Source organism: Sphaeramia orbicularis, chromosome 20, assembly GCF_902148855.1.
Source record: "Sphaeramia orbicularis chromosome 20, fSphaOr1.1, whole genome shotgun sequence".
NCBI lineage: Eukaryota > Metazoa > Chordata > Actinopteri > Kurtiformes > Apogonidae > Sphaeramia > Sphaeramia orbicularis.
The window spans coordinates 18081259-18098807 of NC_043976.1; the positions used below are offsets into that span (position 1 = coordinate 18081259).

General features: G+C 38.3%; 1 protein-coding gene across 8 annotated transcripts in view; it reads left to right on the forward strand.

Annotated features, from left to right (window-relative positions):
• abi1a (abl-interactor 1a) overlaps positions 1-17320 on the forward strand; it is a 62643-nt gene extending 45323 nt beyond the window's left edge. For 2 of the 8 annotated variants that reach the window (XM_030122850.1, XM_030122851.1), the window contains 6 exons: positions 3867-3967; positions 6874-7032; positions 10114-10392; positions 11774-11860; positions 13770-13955; positions 15144-17320. In XM_030122850.1, the coding sequence (XP_029978710.1) occupies positions 3867-3967; positions 6874-7032; positions 10114-10392; positions 11774-11860; positions 13770-13955; positions 15144-15319 (988 nt within the window). In that variant the 3' untranslated portion in view covers positions 15320-17320. The remainder of the gene's footprint in view (positions 1-3866; positions 3968-6873; positions 7033-10113; positions 10393-11773; positions 11861-13769; positions 13956-15143) is intronic. The other 6 variants (XM_030122853.1, XM_030122854.1, XM_030122855.1 and 3 more) reach the window with 4 other exon arrangements.
• Positions 17321-17549: the final 229 nt, after the last annotated feature.

Here is a 17549-nt window from a genome sequence, read left to right on the forward strand (position 1 = left end):
AAAAACTCCAAAAACCCAGTGGAAAAAGAGAAACCACAGTGAAGGAGAGATCCACTCCCATGGACGGACAGGCTGTAGATGCACCAGGACTGATGGACGTCCATTTGCGGATGTAGTTCCAGTCTGTAAAGATGCAGTAGGGTGGGGGCACATGAGGGGGTCCATCTAGTTAGATGAGATGAGGGAGGGTGAGGAGGTCCATCCAGACATTGTACATTAGAAATTTTGCTCTGGATGTTCTTCCTGCCCTACACAGTCCTTTTTAGCTTACTGGCCGACAGGCTGTAAGCTATTGTCGTCATGCGGCGTCCGTCGTCTGTCATCCATCGTCCATTACAAATTTTTCAATCGTCTTCTTCTCCGAAACTACAATTCCGATTGACTTCAAACTTGGTATACAGCTTCTTTATGATGTTGTCAACAAAAGTTAGGGAAATTATTTGGATCCGAATCTGATTCTGGATTTGGTGCAACTTTGAAAAATTTCCCCATTATAAGAGATAGAAAGTGGATTGATGCAATAACTCAGTAAATATAAATGATATCCAGTGTAAATTTCTACAGTCCAGCCCTGATGGGGAGATGACCAAAACATAATGGCCACATGCTGATCAGGATCTTCTTCTGGATCCAGGAACTTACGGAAAATTTAACATGGGCTCTTATGGGGAAAAAATTTCAGTCGTCTTCTTCTCTGAAACTACAGTTCTGATTGACTTCAAACTTGGTATACAGCTTCTGTATGATGATGTCAACACAAGGTATTGAAATTATTTTGATCCGGATCTGATTCTGGATTTGGTGCCATTTTGAAAAACGTTCCCATTATAACAGATAGGAAGTGGACTGATACAATAAATCAGTATCAATGATATCAAGTCGGAATCTGAATTTTTGACAGATCTGAACGGAATATGACCAAAACATGGGCTATTTCTGTAATATAATACATACACATAACTGGGTGATAATAAATGTCATCTGGATACATTTCCCAAAGCTTTTAATTTGGCCGGTAAGCTACAGGGCCATTGGTCCTATTTTTATTTGTATTATGGGACTAACAGTCTTATCATCTCCCCTACATTTCAATCACTAAATTTGGAAGGTAAAAATCAATGTGGCGTTATTGTTTAATATGTAAAAAAATCCAACATGAATGTTGAAAATGCTGATATATTTAACTACAAATACAACAAGTGTCGCCAGGTTCCTCTCACACATATCATAAGGTTAAAGGTAAAAGCAGAAAAAAAAAAAAATTAACCAACCACCTTCAAATATAACAACAATATTACAACCTTATTCTTTGGCTTCTCCTAGTGCTTTAGAACAGTTTTATACACCCTGCGTCAGTTTGTTTGCATTCTTTAGGACGGGCCCTGAGCTGAAATCCTCTTCTATATCTGTTTGTTAGATTGCATTAACCTTCATGTTCTGCTTCTGCTCTACATGTGCTTCAGGGTATTTATGCACATCTGAAGAATCAGTGACAGTTTTTAGTCTTTCCAAACAAGAAGCTTCCCATCTTTTCCACTTTAGAACATGCCCTCGGTTACTTCAATTTTTGCCTATTTTTGCCGCTAATGTCGAGTTGCATCTTATCATAATGCCTGAGCATACACTTTCTGTTCATCTTAACTGAGGATTTTGTGTGTTTTTTGGTGTGTGTTTTTTTTTTTTTTTTTTTTTTTTCATTGGCTCCGGGGAATTTTGTCAGCTCCGAGCAAGGGAGCTGGAACTTTTTAAAGCCTTCTGTGCGTTACAGAAGGTTGATTTATAAACAACTCAGTGTCTGGGGTAGAGGCTGAATGAGCAAAGCAGATGAGGTGGAGATGAGCGGTATTTCACTGAAACAAAGGAGGAGGATGGAGAAAGGAAAAGCTGGAGAGGAGATAAATGGGTTAGTGAAGGAACGAGTAAGTTATAGGGGATTAGAAGGGATAAATCCAGAAGATGTAAATGGTGGGGGTGAAGTACGACGTTCACTTCAAAAGCAGGATGACATGATATTGTTTAGTCCTTTTCTCCCCTGACACTTAGCTCCCTTTGCCACCAACCTCCTTCAGAGGGCCAACCCCTGCTGTTTGTGCCTGGAGAGCCCCAGGGCTCAACTGACATGGATCAGAGAGGAGGAGAGGGGGATGATGGGAAAAGGGGATAAAGAGATGTATGTGGGGGGAGGTGAAGGCGAATGACGGGTAGAAGGAATCAGAGGAGACGAATGGGGAATCACTTTACAGGCGGAGATGAGAGGGTGAGGCAGAGGACCGGTCAGGGGTGAGAGGTGGAGCAGTTGAAAGACGCAAAGAAAGGAGAGATGGAGCAGAAATGAGGATCAAGGGCAGCCTGAGAGAGAAACGGAGAGTTGGAGAGGGGAATTTAGTAGGTTAGGATATTGATCTATGAGCCCGGGGGTCACACATAGGATGAAGCAGCGCTTACCCTCCAGGGCAAAGCACAGCTGACATACATCTGACATTCCAGTGTCCTACATCTGCACAGGCCAGTGGCTCTATTCATTCAATCACATAGAGTCCAACAGCTCTGTCTATAATGTGATGTGACTTGTGTCCTATTTTGGCGGGGGGGGGGGTTAGCAACTTCCCAAAGTTACAGGGCGATGATCTTATTAGATTTGTAACTATAATATTTTGAGAAATTATTTTGACCAAAACAATATAATGTAACAATGGTTAGACTCTATGTACTTAATTCACCTTTACTACAAGGATATATTAGGGCTGATGTAGGTCACATACAGTTTACAAAGGTGGAGAGAAGAGTTGTAATTCCAAGAAGAAAGTGTATCCTCTTCCTTGAGTTTAAAACCTCAAATTTGTGAGGAAAAAAAAAACAACACACAAATTTATGTGAAAAAAAATCATGAACAAAATCTGACTAATTCAGAAGGAAAGCCTTCCAAATGTATGTCAGAAAACACAAATATTTTGAAAAAAGTCACATTTTTGAGAAAGAATCTGTTCAAGTTCTCAAAGTTATATAGAAAAAACTTTGGGAACTTTATTCTCAATGTTGAGAAAATTTCACACATTCATAAGGGAAATCTTACAAAGTTATGCAAGAAAACTTACCTTTAGAAACGACTTTTTTTTTTGATGATAATCTCTCAAAGATGTGCAGAAATAAAATGCAATTATTTTGAGATTTAAAAAAATCTTAACTTTCTGGGGTTATAGTCATACATTTGCAGCATAACACTTTAGGAGAGGAGGATGATATGACTAATTAATAAGCAAAAGCTCTTAAATCTATGATTATACATTCATGATGGTATTGGTATTGATATTTACATTGACTTGTATTATTTCCATGTTGCTATTTCTTTAATTCTAAAAAAATTGTCAGAAATTGCTCCTGTTTTAATGTTAGCAGCACCCTGCAGATGTATTTCTTTGTTTTGGTTTTACAACTTAAAAACAAAAGCAACTGAAAATGCACAGAATTGATCATAAGATTTGACCATCAAAGGAACTGTTGGTTGTTATATATGGAATTTTTATGGATCAGCGAAATCCTTATGTTCTGGCAAATTCCAGTTTATGGATGATGTGATGCTGACTGAGTCAGTGAATCATGTCTTGCTCACCTGGGTGTGTCTCAGCAACGAACCAACAGACTCCCAGTAATGATACAAATGGAAGAAAATGTGAAAACGTGACTAAGTCAGACATGGCACAGATTAAGTTTTGGCCTCTTTTACATCTAAATAGGACATAGAGAGTGTGCAGTGGTGTGCAGCTTTCTGCAGTATTACCTGCTGTGCAGTCTGAGAGGCTGCCCTGAATAAAACGAGGTCCTTTCTCTCTCTCTCTTTCTTTCTCTCTGTCTTCCTCATCCTTTAGTGGAAGTAGCGGGGGAAGCAGCAGCAGGGAGAACAGCGGCAGTAGCGGTATTGGCATTCCCATCGCCGTGCCTACGCCCTCCATCCCCAACTCTGGACCAGGTGAGCTTTGCCAAGTCAAACGGTCTATCACATGACATGCCATCATTTTCAGACTGTATCAGTACTGAAATGGAGAGTCTCCCCTTTTCACCACTGAGGTAAAAGCAGGATTATACTCATCAGTTTTAGGTATAAAAGCACCAATGAAACCTGCCCTACCCCTACCCTGTCTCACAGAGCTGCTAACCCACTCAAGAATTTCATTAGCTCTGGTTTTTAAGACTTTTGTTACACTTGCCTGTGCTCTGAAGGTATTTTCAAGTGGTTTTCTACCCTGACTGCCCCAGAAAACAATGTATTTGAGCCTTCACAAAAGTCCTATAGACTGTAAACAATTGTTTCAGTAAAACAAGTTAACACTGACTGCAGCAATGAAACCACAGTAATGCAGTCCTTTACTTTACAGTAGAAATTAGAGAGTATACAAGTATCTACTGCATGAATCATTGACTTTTAATCCAGAAAGCATGTCTGTCATGTTTTTAATCACAGAAAAAATGTAAATTAGCTGAAAATTTGCCATGTAGGAAATTTGGTGCAACAATCAATAACAAGCAGGTTTGTAGTAATAAATGACAAGGTGTGTATGTAAAGTACTATTTGTACTGAGGGCAAGCATATAACACAAAGCCTATGTTTACCAGACAGGGATTATGCAGACCCATTGTGTTCTAAGCACAGCTGATTCTCTATCCTACTGTGTAAATAGGCCAAGCTGCGTTAGGCCTGCTGCTTTACACTGGAACAGTAAGGCCCACATAACACCATTCACACATGAGCTACACATAGAACTGCTCAACACTAGACACTACTCAGATTATGCTGCTGGTAAACTGGAATTAAACACTTTACATTTTGGCTTGAAAAAAGTCATATTTTAGGTTGATGTTGCAGCTGTTTTGCCTCAGAGATGTGATCAATCCAGCAGCACAAGGCTAACCACAGCTCCCTGCAAGATTGTCGCCATGGAAACAGTCAATTCATACTTCAAAGAAGTGTGTCGAAGTGTGTGCGCAGCAGCTCTGCACCTTGACAAAGTCGAAACTCCTCCAGTCCCCAATGGGTCCTGAGTAAAGTGATGTTATGTAACAGTGAAGAGGAGCATGAAGCAGGCGAACAGATTGTCTTACTGCTTTTATTTTAAACGGCAACTGTCAGTCCCTGATCCACACCAGAAACCTGACTCACTCTGCACATGTGTGGAAATACTGCCTCCAGTCACCAGCATGTTGAAATAGTGTGTACTCTGGATTGGATTAACGAATTGATTTGAAGGGGTTATATGTAGTATTTCTACTTTCAAATATTTAAAAAATTACCTATCATTAATGTTTAAAGAACTCTGAAGTTATGCCAAAGAACACAGTTTATTGGACTGTAGAGATATAATAAGATACACAGGTGATTTATGGTTTTACTGTGGCTGTTTTCCATCAAAAAACAGAGCTAAGATAACAGAGCTATAATGTAAACTATCAGCTGATTCAGCACGAGAACATTGTAAAACACACATTATTTTAATTGACTGTCAGAATACCCAGCGATGAGTTTTGGCTTGAAGTAGTAAACTTGATGATACCATAATATGGATGTGCGTAAACAATGAGCTTTATACTTTATTCAGTGAGTGATACAGTCTGTGGATACATAGCAGTGATTCGTTGGTTTTAGTAATTGTAAGTTTGGTCTAGTATGTGACTTCCCCCTGCTGGTGAGAGTTTGGTATATCAGTACTATATATAACCCCTTTAAACTAGATTTTAAATGGATAAACTGATGTTATCTTTGGTTTTATTGTGATGAAATAGTAGTTAGAAATGAATTACTTTCATAAAGATTGTCTTATTGTTCGAAGACTAGCTACATTTTCTTTACTAGTTAACCCTCCGGTATCCCATCCAGCAAGGCCCTTACTAAGCACCAAGTGTGCCTTTTTCGCACACTTGTGGAATAATGTCAAAAAGAATTTCATACAGTTTGTTTTTAATTCTTTTACACTTTTTTTCTATTTCGTCAACTTGAGCCGTAAATAAAAATACCAAATACTCAATAATTGTCACAATTTTTAACCCTTTAAATGCCGTGTTTGTAATGTAAACAAACCATTTTTTTAGATGCAAAAAACAAAAAAAAAAATTCTTTTCAATGTACTACATAAAAAGTGGATCACATATTATTTGATTTTTGCAGCCTGGCATATGTCAGTGATTAACTCCAACACTAGTTAATTTGCATTATTATTTTTGGCGCTAGGTCAAATTTTCAAAAATACTAGCATCTGTCACCAAGTGTGCGTAAAATGCACACCTATAAATCAAACCATTAAATATTATATATTGATTTATTTTTCTGCTCTAATTTGATTTTATTTTTGTAAATCAAGGTCAGCTCTAATCATACATATCAAATGGAAGAAATAGTGCATTTTAGGCACACTTGGGAGACAGATGCTAGTCTTGTGCACAATGTGCACATTTTAGTTGGTGGCCAGAATTTTAAAGATCATGCAAAAATGAACAACTTTTGAATTCTAACCTTATTTAAATTGTGAAAAATAATATGAAGTTTTCAAAAACAAAGTGCAAAGTATGCCAAAAAGGTGCTCCTGGATAGCGGAGGGTTAAATAAAGTAGGACTTTTAAGGCTTTTAAGATTTTTTTTTTTTTTTTTGTTAGCCAACGTTTGTTGTTACATCTCTAAATATTGTTTGCTGATTTGATCATAATATTTCTATTTGATAAAAAAAAAAAACTTAATCCAGCTACTAAAGCCAAACATTCATATTAATTATTATTCATATTAATGTTATTTAAATTACAAAAACTCCCTTAAATTACTTTCAAATGCCGGTGACAGGAAGAAGTGTTTTCAGTTGTGACAGCTACTAATGACACTCCTCCTTTCAGTCCCGCCCATGTCGGCTCCTCCAGGTGTCCCTCCACCTCCTCCCCCACCCCCACCCATGTCAGCCCCCCCGGGGGCACCTCCACCCCCACCCCCTCCTCCTCCGCCTGCACCTCCCCTGGCCGGGTTAGGCCCCCCAGCGGCACCACCACCCCCCATAGGTGAGACTCTCCGACCTCTGAGGCCACGCCTGTTGCCTCTGCTCTCCGGGATGGTGGACAATCAGCACTTTACCTGTGATCACAGAGATCCACAGTGGAGGGTGTATGTGGGTGTATGTGGGTGGTGGGTGGAATGTGTGGGTGTTTGTGCACTCTGCAAGCAAAAGGTTCAGTGTGGAGACGTCAAAGAGCTGTTAATTTTCACAGTAGGAAAATTCAGCTGTAGTGCTTTATTCCCATGTATTGATAAGTAATGATAAATATTTTAAAAGCAATAAAGATGGAAAATTGCTGTGAAACCATAAGTGGATGTTTTCAAATCATAGGCAAAATATTTGGGTTTTTATATATGTTTGGAATTGAGTTTTTCAAAGAACATAAAAATCAATGTCTTCCTTCAATTTGCACTTTCAGTTCAGAATTATTGCAGATTTGATGAAATAACACGAGAAAAACAAGAAAAAAACAATTATCACATTAGCTGTCGATGATTATTTGTGCTTGCAGGGTGAACAATCTTTGTGTTTGCTTTATGGTAAACAGCTGTTTGTACAAATGGTCTGGTATTTGATTATCAAATGTCTTCAGTCTTCAGCGGTGGTGGCTCTGTGTCCTTACTCTTTACCAAGCTGTTACTGCCTGATAAATAAGTCTCATATAACTGAACGCATTGTGAATGTTAATTACTGCCTGCAGAGTTTCTCAAATACTTAATTTACATTAGTTTTTCAAGCTGCAGGATGTAAGAAAATATCCAAGGCTACAGGGTCTTCTTCGGCAGAGGAGTTTTTACCCTGTATTTAAAATAAAATGAAATCCATTGAGTTAAAACAGTCCTTAGACAGAGTTAGAACTAAAGCATTTCTGCACGATAACATCAACTTAACTCGCCTTTAGGATTTGAGACTTGTTTTGCAGGGCTACTGTTTATCACTGTTTCATTTGCTTTTTCCTACATGTGATTAACATTGAGCTGCATCAGGTTTAACTTCATGTATTTCATCCATCAGTTTAGCTAGAGAACTACAAAGTAAACCCAAAATTAACACTTTAATCAGTAACTGTTCTGGTTTCATCTGATTTAATAAGATTTGAGAAGCCTAATGGCTCTTTCCATGATGTTTTAAGATATCATTTTAGAGCTGAAAATATTCAGAATTGCTTGATGCAGCTTTCATTATCACAGGTATCACCTCATATTTGTATTTCGTTTCATTATTACAGCCAACAAGATCAGCTAAAACTTTTAAGACTGCCAGTTTAACCCTTTTAACCCCTGAGAGATTATTTTAATGAAAGGTGCTGCCGTGAATTTGAGTCTGTTTCAGGTTCATAAAAGCTGATGTGAGTATGTGCTCATGTTTCTTTTCTTCAGTGGTTTTGTGTTACTGTGTGTTTTAGAGTCAAATCAAGAGGAATAACAGAAAAAGACAGAGTATTTGAAGTTTGACAGGTTTTTAATGAATGAGGCACTCAGAATGTACATCAGTAAGAGATTTAGGATGTTGAACATGAACTGTGAACTGGAACACACTGAACAACAACAAGGATTTGAATTTTGGCCCAGTAGTTTTTGTTTTGGGGCTCTTTTTTTCCTAAATCAGTTCAGCTGCTTTTTGGCACCTGGTTGAATGTCACAGTCAAAACTAGGTAAAAACAGGAAAATTGCGACAGCACTGCAAACGATAAAAACAAAAAACAAGGAAAACAAAGCCCGAACTGTCTGTTTTTATTCTTACTGCTTTGTGTTTTACCCCCCATTACACAAACGGCGAGGGTTGCAATGAGCATGCTCAGACATCTAAGGAAAGCACAAGGTCTATTCTATCAGCACATTTTGAAATTTTTCTTATTGAGCAAACGGTTAAAGTTCTATGAATATTTAAATTAATCATACCTTCAGAACACATTAGGGGTTAAAGGGTTAAAAAAAAAATTCCAAACTATTGTAGTGTATAGTCCAAGAAGAAAACCCCAGGGCTTCCATAGGGGTGTCAGGTAGTGGTAGTGCATGAAGTTGGTGCTAACTTTTCTGGGAAAGCAGTGACGTATATACACAGATGTTCTACAGTACTGAAGCAGAACAAGAGGAAACGGGTCTGAGTGGTACTGTCTGTAATTTACTGTCAGATCTCCACAAGGCTTTAAGGCACTTGTCCATTTGACTGGATCTACTGGGTGTGTTTGTTCAGCTGCTGTTTACATCTGATGGACTTCTGGTTTGATGACTTGAAAGTGATCAGAGCTGTTACTTGAAACATGTACGTTTTATCTTCAGAGCGACACTGTTCTCATGTAGCTGTATCTACTTCCACCAGTAGAGGTTTGTTTAGTGATGTGGTTCCACCCATCCCAACCACATCACTAAACAAGCCTCTACCATCACCGGCCTCCTCAGAGACACTACGATATCTACAAATGTGAACAGGAAATACCGGAGCCCGACTGAAGAACCCTCTCTGTCCCTCACCCTGTTCTCATCTCTGGCGTTGAAAGTTAAGACGCAGAGATAAGGAGGTTGTTCTTGGACGACCTGTGTAATGATAAGCATCTGCCCTCGGTCTCCGTCTCACACACCCGGCGATACTTTGTCTCTGGGAACTGTGTGAAGAAGTTCTTTTCACTGCAGGATCACTGTTCTGTTCTGTTCTGTCCTGTCGCTGCACTCTGCTTTGTGCTGAATGAATAATCTCCCACAGTTTTTTCTTTGCTACATTTTTCTGCCGAACTCTCACTTGCAAGTTTCATTTGGATGACCTCTTGGGACTGGTGAAATGTGAAAAATAAATGTCTGTGTAACACGGTCACTAATTAACAACCTTTGTTGCCTCTGTGGCTCTCACCTGCTTCCTCTAATTGGTTATTAGTTGTCTTTCCGGACACTCTGGGGCTCGAATCAGTTATTTACAATCTCCTGTTATCTTCTGCAGTCTTGATGATTCATGTTTTGGGTCCTTTTTTTCTCCCCCCATCCTCTACCTTTTGGACCTCACCTCTTCCCTTTTCTGTCTAACTCCCCGTCCCTCTCTGGTCCTTCCTGTCTCCTCTCTCCCTGTCTTCCCTGTCTTTGGGTGATTCTAGCGGTGGCCCCTGGGCCTGGTCTGGGACCCGCTCCAGTGTCCCAGTTTGGAACCATCTCGCGGCAGATTTCGCGGCACAACCCCTCCAACTCCTCTGTCTCTATGGTTTCGGCCACGGGCACCTATCGCCGGGCGCCGTCGGTCACTTCCCAGTTCTCCTTGCAACAGCAGCAACAGCTACAGCTACAGCAGCAACAACAGCAACAGCAGCAGCAACAACAGCAACAGCAACAACAGCCTCATATTAATGGAGGCACTCCTGGCTATGGCCAGAACTCAAGTAAGGCCCGTCTGTCTCCAGTTTTAATCCTCACATCCTTCCAAATGGTTCAGTGTAGAAGCCTCACACCATTATTATATGTTTGCAAGTCACTGCTTTCTGAAGGTCAAGCTTGCATTCTTGTCAGAATTATTGACTTTTCCTGTAACTTTGAAAGAGCAGTTTATTATTTCTGTCTAATTCAGAGGTGCTTTCACTTTTAAAGATGAACACCTTGACTCCTTCGCGGATGCAGTGCAAACAGATTATGTTGGCAAAAAACACAAGCACAGGGTCTGGTCTGATGCAAAAGCACAACCTCAAGTTTTTACTGCAAATGGATTCAATCATACATATTCAAATGACAGTCTCTGAGAGTTGGCCTTGAATGTGCAGGTTGGCAATGTTGAGCGTCTTGAATTATCCTCAAAAATCTAAGAAAGTATAGTTTTAAAAACGGCTACTTTTCCTGTACATTTTCTCAACACTCTAAACTCCATTACAGTAGCATTAGCTGGTAATGCTGGCTACAAATACTGGGGTTAAATGTTAGTAACATGCAGATATTAGACATGTATATACACTACCTTTCTGTTACATGTAGACTGATGGCATTAGCAACTTAACAGCATCTGTCTCCACCTTTGGGATCTGTGATTTTTTGATTGGTGTGTGAAAGTAGTTGCTTATCTTTACACTAAATGTCTGAGTATATGTATGTCCAATTTAAACTACAGTAAAAATTCCAAAAGTTAAATGAGAATAATTGTCAGATAGAGGAAAGTTGTGGATTTGTGTTTCTATTTAACTGCTTCTGAATACTATTAGCCTTGAATTCACCACCAAAATGCCTTTTAATACTATTTCATTCTTTATTTACATTTTTTATATCCATTTTAAGGTCTTTATAGACCACATCTACCATAACTAAAGTCGGGTCATGGTCTTTACCCTGGTTAGTACTGACACTGATAGTCATCTGTGGCAAACAGTGCCCTCCTCTGGCCACTATCTGCACTGACTTTTTTCAGTTCATGGCTGAGAACTGCTTGATTGACTGAACTCAAACATAATCCCCCAGTTGATCCTCTGGCCTCGGTGATGCCCGGATACTGCGTAAAATCTCATCATAGTCACTGACGTCCGTGAACTTTTTGACTTCACCATATTTGTGTCTCGTTTGTGACAGAAACGCCTCTGTTTAGCTCTGTCCTTTAGTCCCTTATCTCCCACTTCTCGCTGTGTGTTTGTTTTATTGGTTTGTTTGCGTTCGGTTTTGTTTGCTTGGGACTGAGGGCCACTCTTAGATGTCTTCTGTATACGCTTGGTGACTGATGGGCTTTCTCTTCTCTTCTCTTTTTGCTTCCTTTGTGTCGTTTGTGGCTCCTCTGCTGCCGTTCAGTGTCTATTGCCCCCCCTCCTCCCCCCATGCCCCAGCTGACTCCACAGATACCTCTGACTGGCTTTGTGGCCAGGATGCAGGAGAGCAGTAAGTGAAGAGGCTATGTTATCTGTGCCCACTCTTCCCATCTCAACACCCAGCATGCATTGTGCTCGTTTGTCGTCTTCTCTCTGTCTGTTGAAAACAATTAGTGCCAACAATGAGCAATTAAAGAATGATTCTCAGTAAAGCCCTGGCTTTGGTTTTAGAACTAATAAGTTTGGAAACGAATACAAAACCACATTGTAGGTCAATGGTATAAATGCCATGCGATGGTGCATTACATAAAAACACTGTTATGTCATAACAAAACGAAATTTAACAATATTCTCCTAGTTATGTAACATGAACAACATTTTATCACACACATCCTGAATGTAACATGTGACAAATTTCAGAGCAGTGTTGTAGTAAACTATTCCATATTGTGCTTGTTACAAAATGATATTGTACTTTTAAAGTAAATATGTAATAATATGGTATATTAAGGGTTAGGGTCACTAAAGATTTTTCAATACTAGTAATGACGCCTTCACTAGCGGTTGTTGTCGCTCAGTGTAACTACTTCTAAAATAACACAATGAGAATCTGCCTTATATTTGAACTACTTTATACAGGTCAGGTCTTTTAGAAAATAAACTGGTTGGTGTGATAACTAACATTTCTGGTCTTGCATTATGGGTAATGAAGTTTTTTTAATATAACATAGGGAATTTGGCCCCAAAATATTATTTTACTTTTAATAAATCAAATGTTCAAAGAAATACAGTTCTACTCATTTTAACTTAACATTAATGTTTTGTATGAATTTACTTCTTAACTTTGTAAACAAAATTTGTCACAATACTGATTCCTAAGTAATGGTTGTCAGTACCAACTTTAAATTTTAACAGAGAGAAAATCACAAAGCACATTACCAAACAAAACCTATGCTTCATTATTATACACTTGATGGCCTTTAAATGTATTACATCATAACCAACCTAAACAGATGTCATATATATATACAAATATACACATATTTTTACAACCAAGCTAAAATAAACATCCTGGATTAAATCTGATCGGGGTTATAGTTGACTGTAAGTCCACTGTAAATGGCTCCATAAAAGACATAACATCATTTATATAATATTTGTCTTCCACATCTGTCCAAACTCAATAACTTTAAGTCAAGCGCAGATCTGAAAAAACTCATTCCTGCTTTATTTCTAGCAGGATGAACTATTGGAGTCGTTTCTTGACAGAATTCTCTAAAATTTGCATCAAGATGCATCTCCTACAAGTGCAACTATAGTAATTAATAATTTATGACAAAATGCATGGAATTAAGTACATATTGCATTCAGGCTGTTAATTACAACATGCGTGTGTTACTACATAATGAAGTGAAAATGTATTACATAATGCTGTGGTTTTACATAATTCTAGCCAGCCACGATTTTATTTATTTTATATTTTTTATTATTTTGTGTCACAGGGATTTTGTGAGGTAATGCAGTGAAAAAGAACTGAAGGCCACTGCTGAGCATGTCTGGATCTTATTATTGAACTGTGTGCTGCCCTCTAGTTGTGACAAATATAAACTACACGGCAATGTTTCAGATCAGGAATCGTCAGTTACTTTTTAGCAGGAAGTAAATGTGAGATTTCATGGTAAAAATGTGTCTTAATGAGGTGTGAATCTAACCTCTAACATACTAATAAGCATGACTCAACACATGCATGAACTGATGTTTGGTTCTTTAATAAAAACAGCTCAAACCTCATCACGTACGTATTTGTACTCATGTTCTTCACATCCGTTCATGTTCTTCACATCCGTTCAGTTCTGCTCGTCTCAGTAATTGTGCATGTTTAATTCACCGCCGTTCTACCACAAGGCTCCTGCTGATCAGTGACCTTTAACCTTTTAAATCCAGCCTTGTTCTAACCTTTCCTCTCCATCGTTCAACAGTCGCAGACACCCCTACTCCTCCTCCGCCTCCGCCTCCAGATGATATGCCCATGTTCGATGACTCCCCCCCACCTCCGCCCCCTCCCCCTGTGGACTATGAGGAGGAGGACGCCGCTGTGGTGCACTACAGCGACCCGTATGCTGATGGAGACCCACAGTGGGCGCCCAAGAGCTACATCGAGAAAGGTATAATCAAAAAACAAAGGGACCCAAGTTGTTTTTATCCATTTTTAGGGTTTTTTCACCACAAATTTTTCAGCTGTCTTACAGTTGGGTTTTTGCTTTTGGCTTTTTACATGGGTTGTCAGGTTTTATTTTGAGCAGTTCATGAGTTTGAGCTTAATTTCTATTTTTAGTTTGGTAGTTTTAGTTGTCATCCACAAATATAATCCTGATTGATACTGAATGTGACTTTTTTTTTTTAACTAAGTCTGAAAATATGACAGACATATTAATTGTTTTAATCTAAACAACACTTTGAATATGAAGTAAACTTCAACAGAAAATTGTGCAGAAAGAGAAACAACTGAAAATTCACATTAACTTAATATTGAGTTTTATTTAATACATGTTGAATTTGTGTGGGTCATCTAACTGCTTACATGCAGGCAGGAAACAATATAGCTTTACAAGAATTAAGCTGTATCATTTTAGGGGAAGTCTGTTGAATGAAAAAAGTCAGAATTTTACAAAATAAGATAAGTTTTCACATTAAGTGAAAAAAAGGTTTTATGAGGAAAAAGGCTCAATTTTACGAGGCTTGTAAAAATTCCTACTGGACTACAGGCATCATCAGTCTGAGCCCAGTTAGTGCTATTGGCTTTTACAGTTGTGTGACATCATTTAACCTCCTAAGACCCAGCTATGGGTTTTCTGTCCACATTTGTGGACAAGAGTTTCACAACTTTATACAAAAAAAGAAAAGAAAACTGTCCACCACAAAGGACATTCCATGAAAATTTTAAAAACTGCTTCTGAAAAAACTGTTGCATGTCGATCCAATATAGGCACTTATTTAATAAAAACAAAAAAAGCTTATACTTTGCTGATGTTTCCTGGGTCTTAGGAGGTTAAAGCTATAATAAAATACTATGATTTTACTCATTTTATGGGCTTTTTTTCTTTAAATATTGTGACTATTGTTGGAATTCTTCTTTTTCGTCTTCTTTATTTTTTTGCTTCAAAAGTATTCTCTACTTTCACAGTATCTGCTGTTTTCTATGCTCAGAGTGGTCCAAATAAATGAAAAAAAAAAAAATTTTTTTTTTTTTACTAGCTAGTCTTGTTTTTAATCTTTAATTTTGAACAGTTAAATTTTTAAGATCCTTTTTTTTTTATGTTGTTCATGTTTTGCCTCTTTGCTTCTGTTTCCAGTCGTGGCCATATACGACTACTCCAAGGACAAGGATGACGAGTTGAGTTTCATGGAAGGGGCGATCATTTACGTCATCAAGAAGAACGACGACGGCTGGTTCGAGGGCGTCTGCAACGGCGTCACCGGCCTTTTCCCCGGCAACTACGTGGAGAGTATCATGCACTACGCCGACTGAAGGCACCCGACAGTAACAGTACAGTCTATTTATTCAGTCATATCATAGTCCACTCTGACAGACTGACAGCGGCCGATCTCCACCCCCGAGACGCTTCCACCCACTGTATGATCTCCTTTTGATATGACAGAATGTTCTTTCTCTTACTGATTGCAAATAAAATGAAAAGTAATATCTATTTAGTTTATTTTGGTGTAATATGGGCAGGTGGGGGACATTTATGGAATATGTAAAAAAAAATAATAAAGTTTTTAAAGTATTGGACTGCATACGCTCACATGGATTGAACTCAGACGACGGTTGCATAGCTGAAGGATGAGCTCGGACAAAGATCAAAATGTAATAAACTGTAAAAGCACCTTCAAGTTAAATGTGGGCACTGTCGGGTGTAAATAATGTGAGCTGCAGCCGCTTGTGTTTCTGTAATGTAAATGCAGTGAATGTCAATTCTATGATAGTTTCCATTAGTGGTGCCCTCCCTGACTCCATAAGGCTCATCTGTACAGGAAATAAACGCAGATGACTAACTAATACTTTACAAATTTACAAACTTTATATTGTATTCGGAAGATCTGAAAATCAGCCTTGGCGGTAAAAGCATGCAAAATTTGACGATATAATGTAATCTGAAGTTTGTTGCCGTTATGCTTCCATTATTCTTTTGTAAATGTACTCACTGTTTTTTTTTTTTTTTTAAACGCTGTTGAAATCATTGAATTTTGAAGACGCAAATAGTCTTGACTATAAATTATTTCAGCATTTAAAATTATTAAATTGATCCCAACTGATATTTTTAAATCTAGAATCACACACCCCCCTCCCCTTTTTTTTTCTCTCTCCGTATTTTGGTTAATGATGAAGCTTTTTTCTTTTATGATTATGTCACATCACTGTTATTAAGTGTAATCTCCAAAAGGAATCTCTAGGATTGGTATCTGGCAAAAGTAGGCTCCGGTTGCGACTGCAGGACGGCGAGTGGCGAGCAGTGGTTATAGTGGAATTGTGCCTGACACTGCCATGTGACAATTCAGATGTAATGGAGACCAATAGACAACTTTAATACCTCCTTAGTCTGCTGTGGGAGCCCATTACCACCACTGTGTACAGGGGAAAACAAAGATCCTGAATAATGACATAGTATCTGAAAATAACTAGTACATTTCTATAGCGAGTTATGAGCATACACTGGATATAATCAGTGCACGCAGGAGCTGTGACATCATCCATTGTGACTGATTGATGCCCATTGGCCATGATGATTTTTCAGAGCCAGAAGTGACCATATTTGGGCAAAAGAGGCGGAACTCTGGGGGTATGAGGCGTCAGAGATGAGCTAACGCTACACATCAGCTTATTGATTCAGTAACAATTTAATCAAGAATTGCATGAGAAATTAATTTTATGTCTTGTTAGTGGAAGTACAGTGGAGCTGTTTGTCTGTGGCAAAAAAAAAGTATTTTTTAAAAAAAGTGCGACTTTGGGGGTGAGTGAGCTGTCAAACACACCTGTCAATCAAAACTGTATATGGCAGATGTCGGAGCGTTTAACGGAGGAAAAGGATCTAAACATGGTCCAGATCAGTTATTAGAATCTAGAAAGACTTCATGGAAAAAAAAAATGCTGACTTTGTGTCATTAGAGTGAAGTTCAGTGTAAGTTTTGAAGCCTCCCCCCAGTGGTCATCACTGGTATTACATCATTATGTTACTTCTGCATCGGCTTCATTTTGGAGCTAAGGCTTAGGTACAAAACTAAAAGTACAAGAACAGTCAAACAAGATAAAATGCAATAAAGCAACAAACAAAACAGAGGGAAAAAATGGAATAAAAGAAACAACTTTAAAAAATGGAATTAGATATAAAAGAATAATGTAAATGCTTGTCTTTGCAGATGTATATTTAAAAGACTATTAAAATGAACCAATGTATAATAATGTGAATTTATTAAAACAGTAGAGAATCAATGCTCTCAAAAGTATTTAGTATCTCAAAATAATACTTTTACAAAATAACTTCGTGGTATCTTAATTTTGTCTCAAAATAACGAGACACTTGTTTCAGTGAAAAGTTTGAGATGTTAGTTCATTATTTTGAAATATAAAGTCTCTGTTTTGACAGTGTTGAGATACTGTCATTATTTTTAGGTTTCTCATTAAAGACATGTTCTGGTATCCTATTTGTTTTGCCCGCTTTGGATTTATTTTATAAATAGGTGTGTCTGGCTCAGTAAAA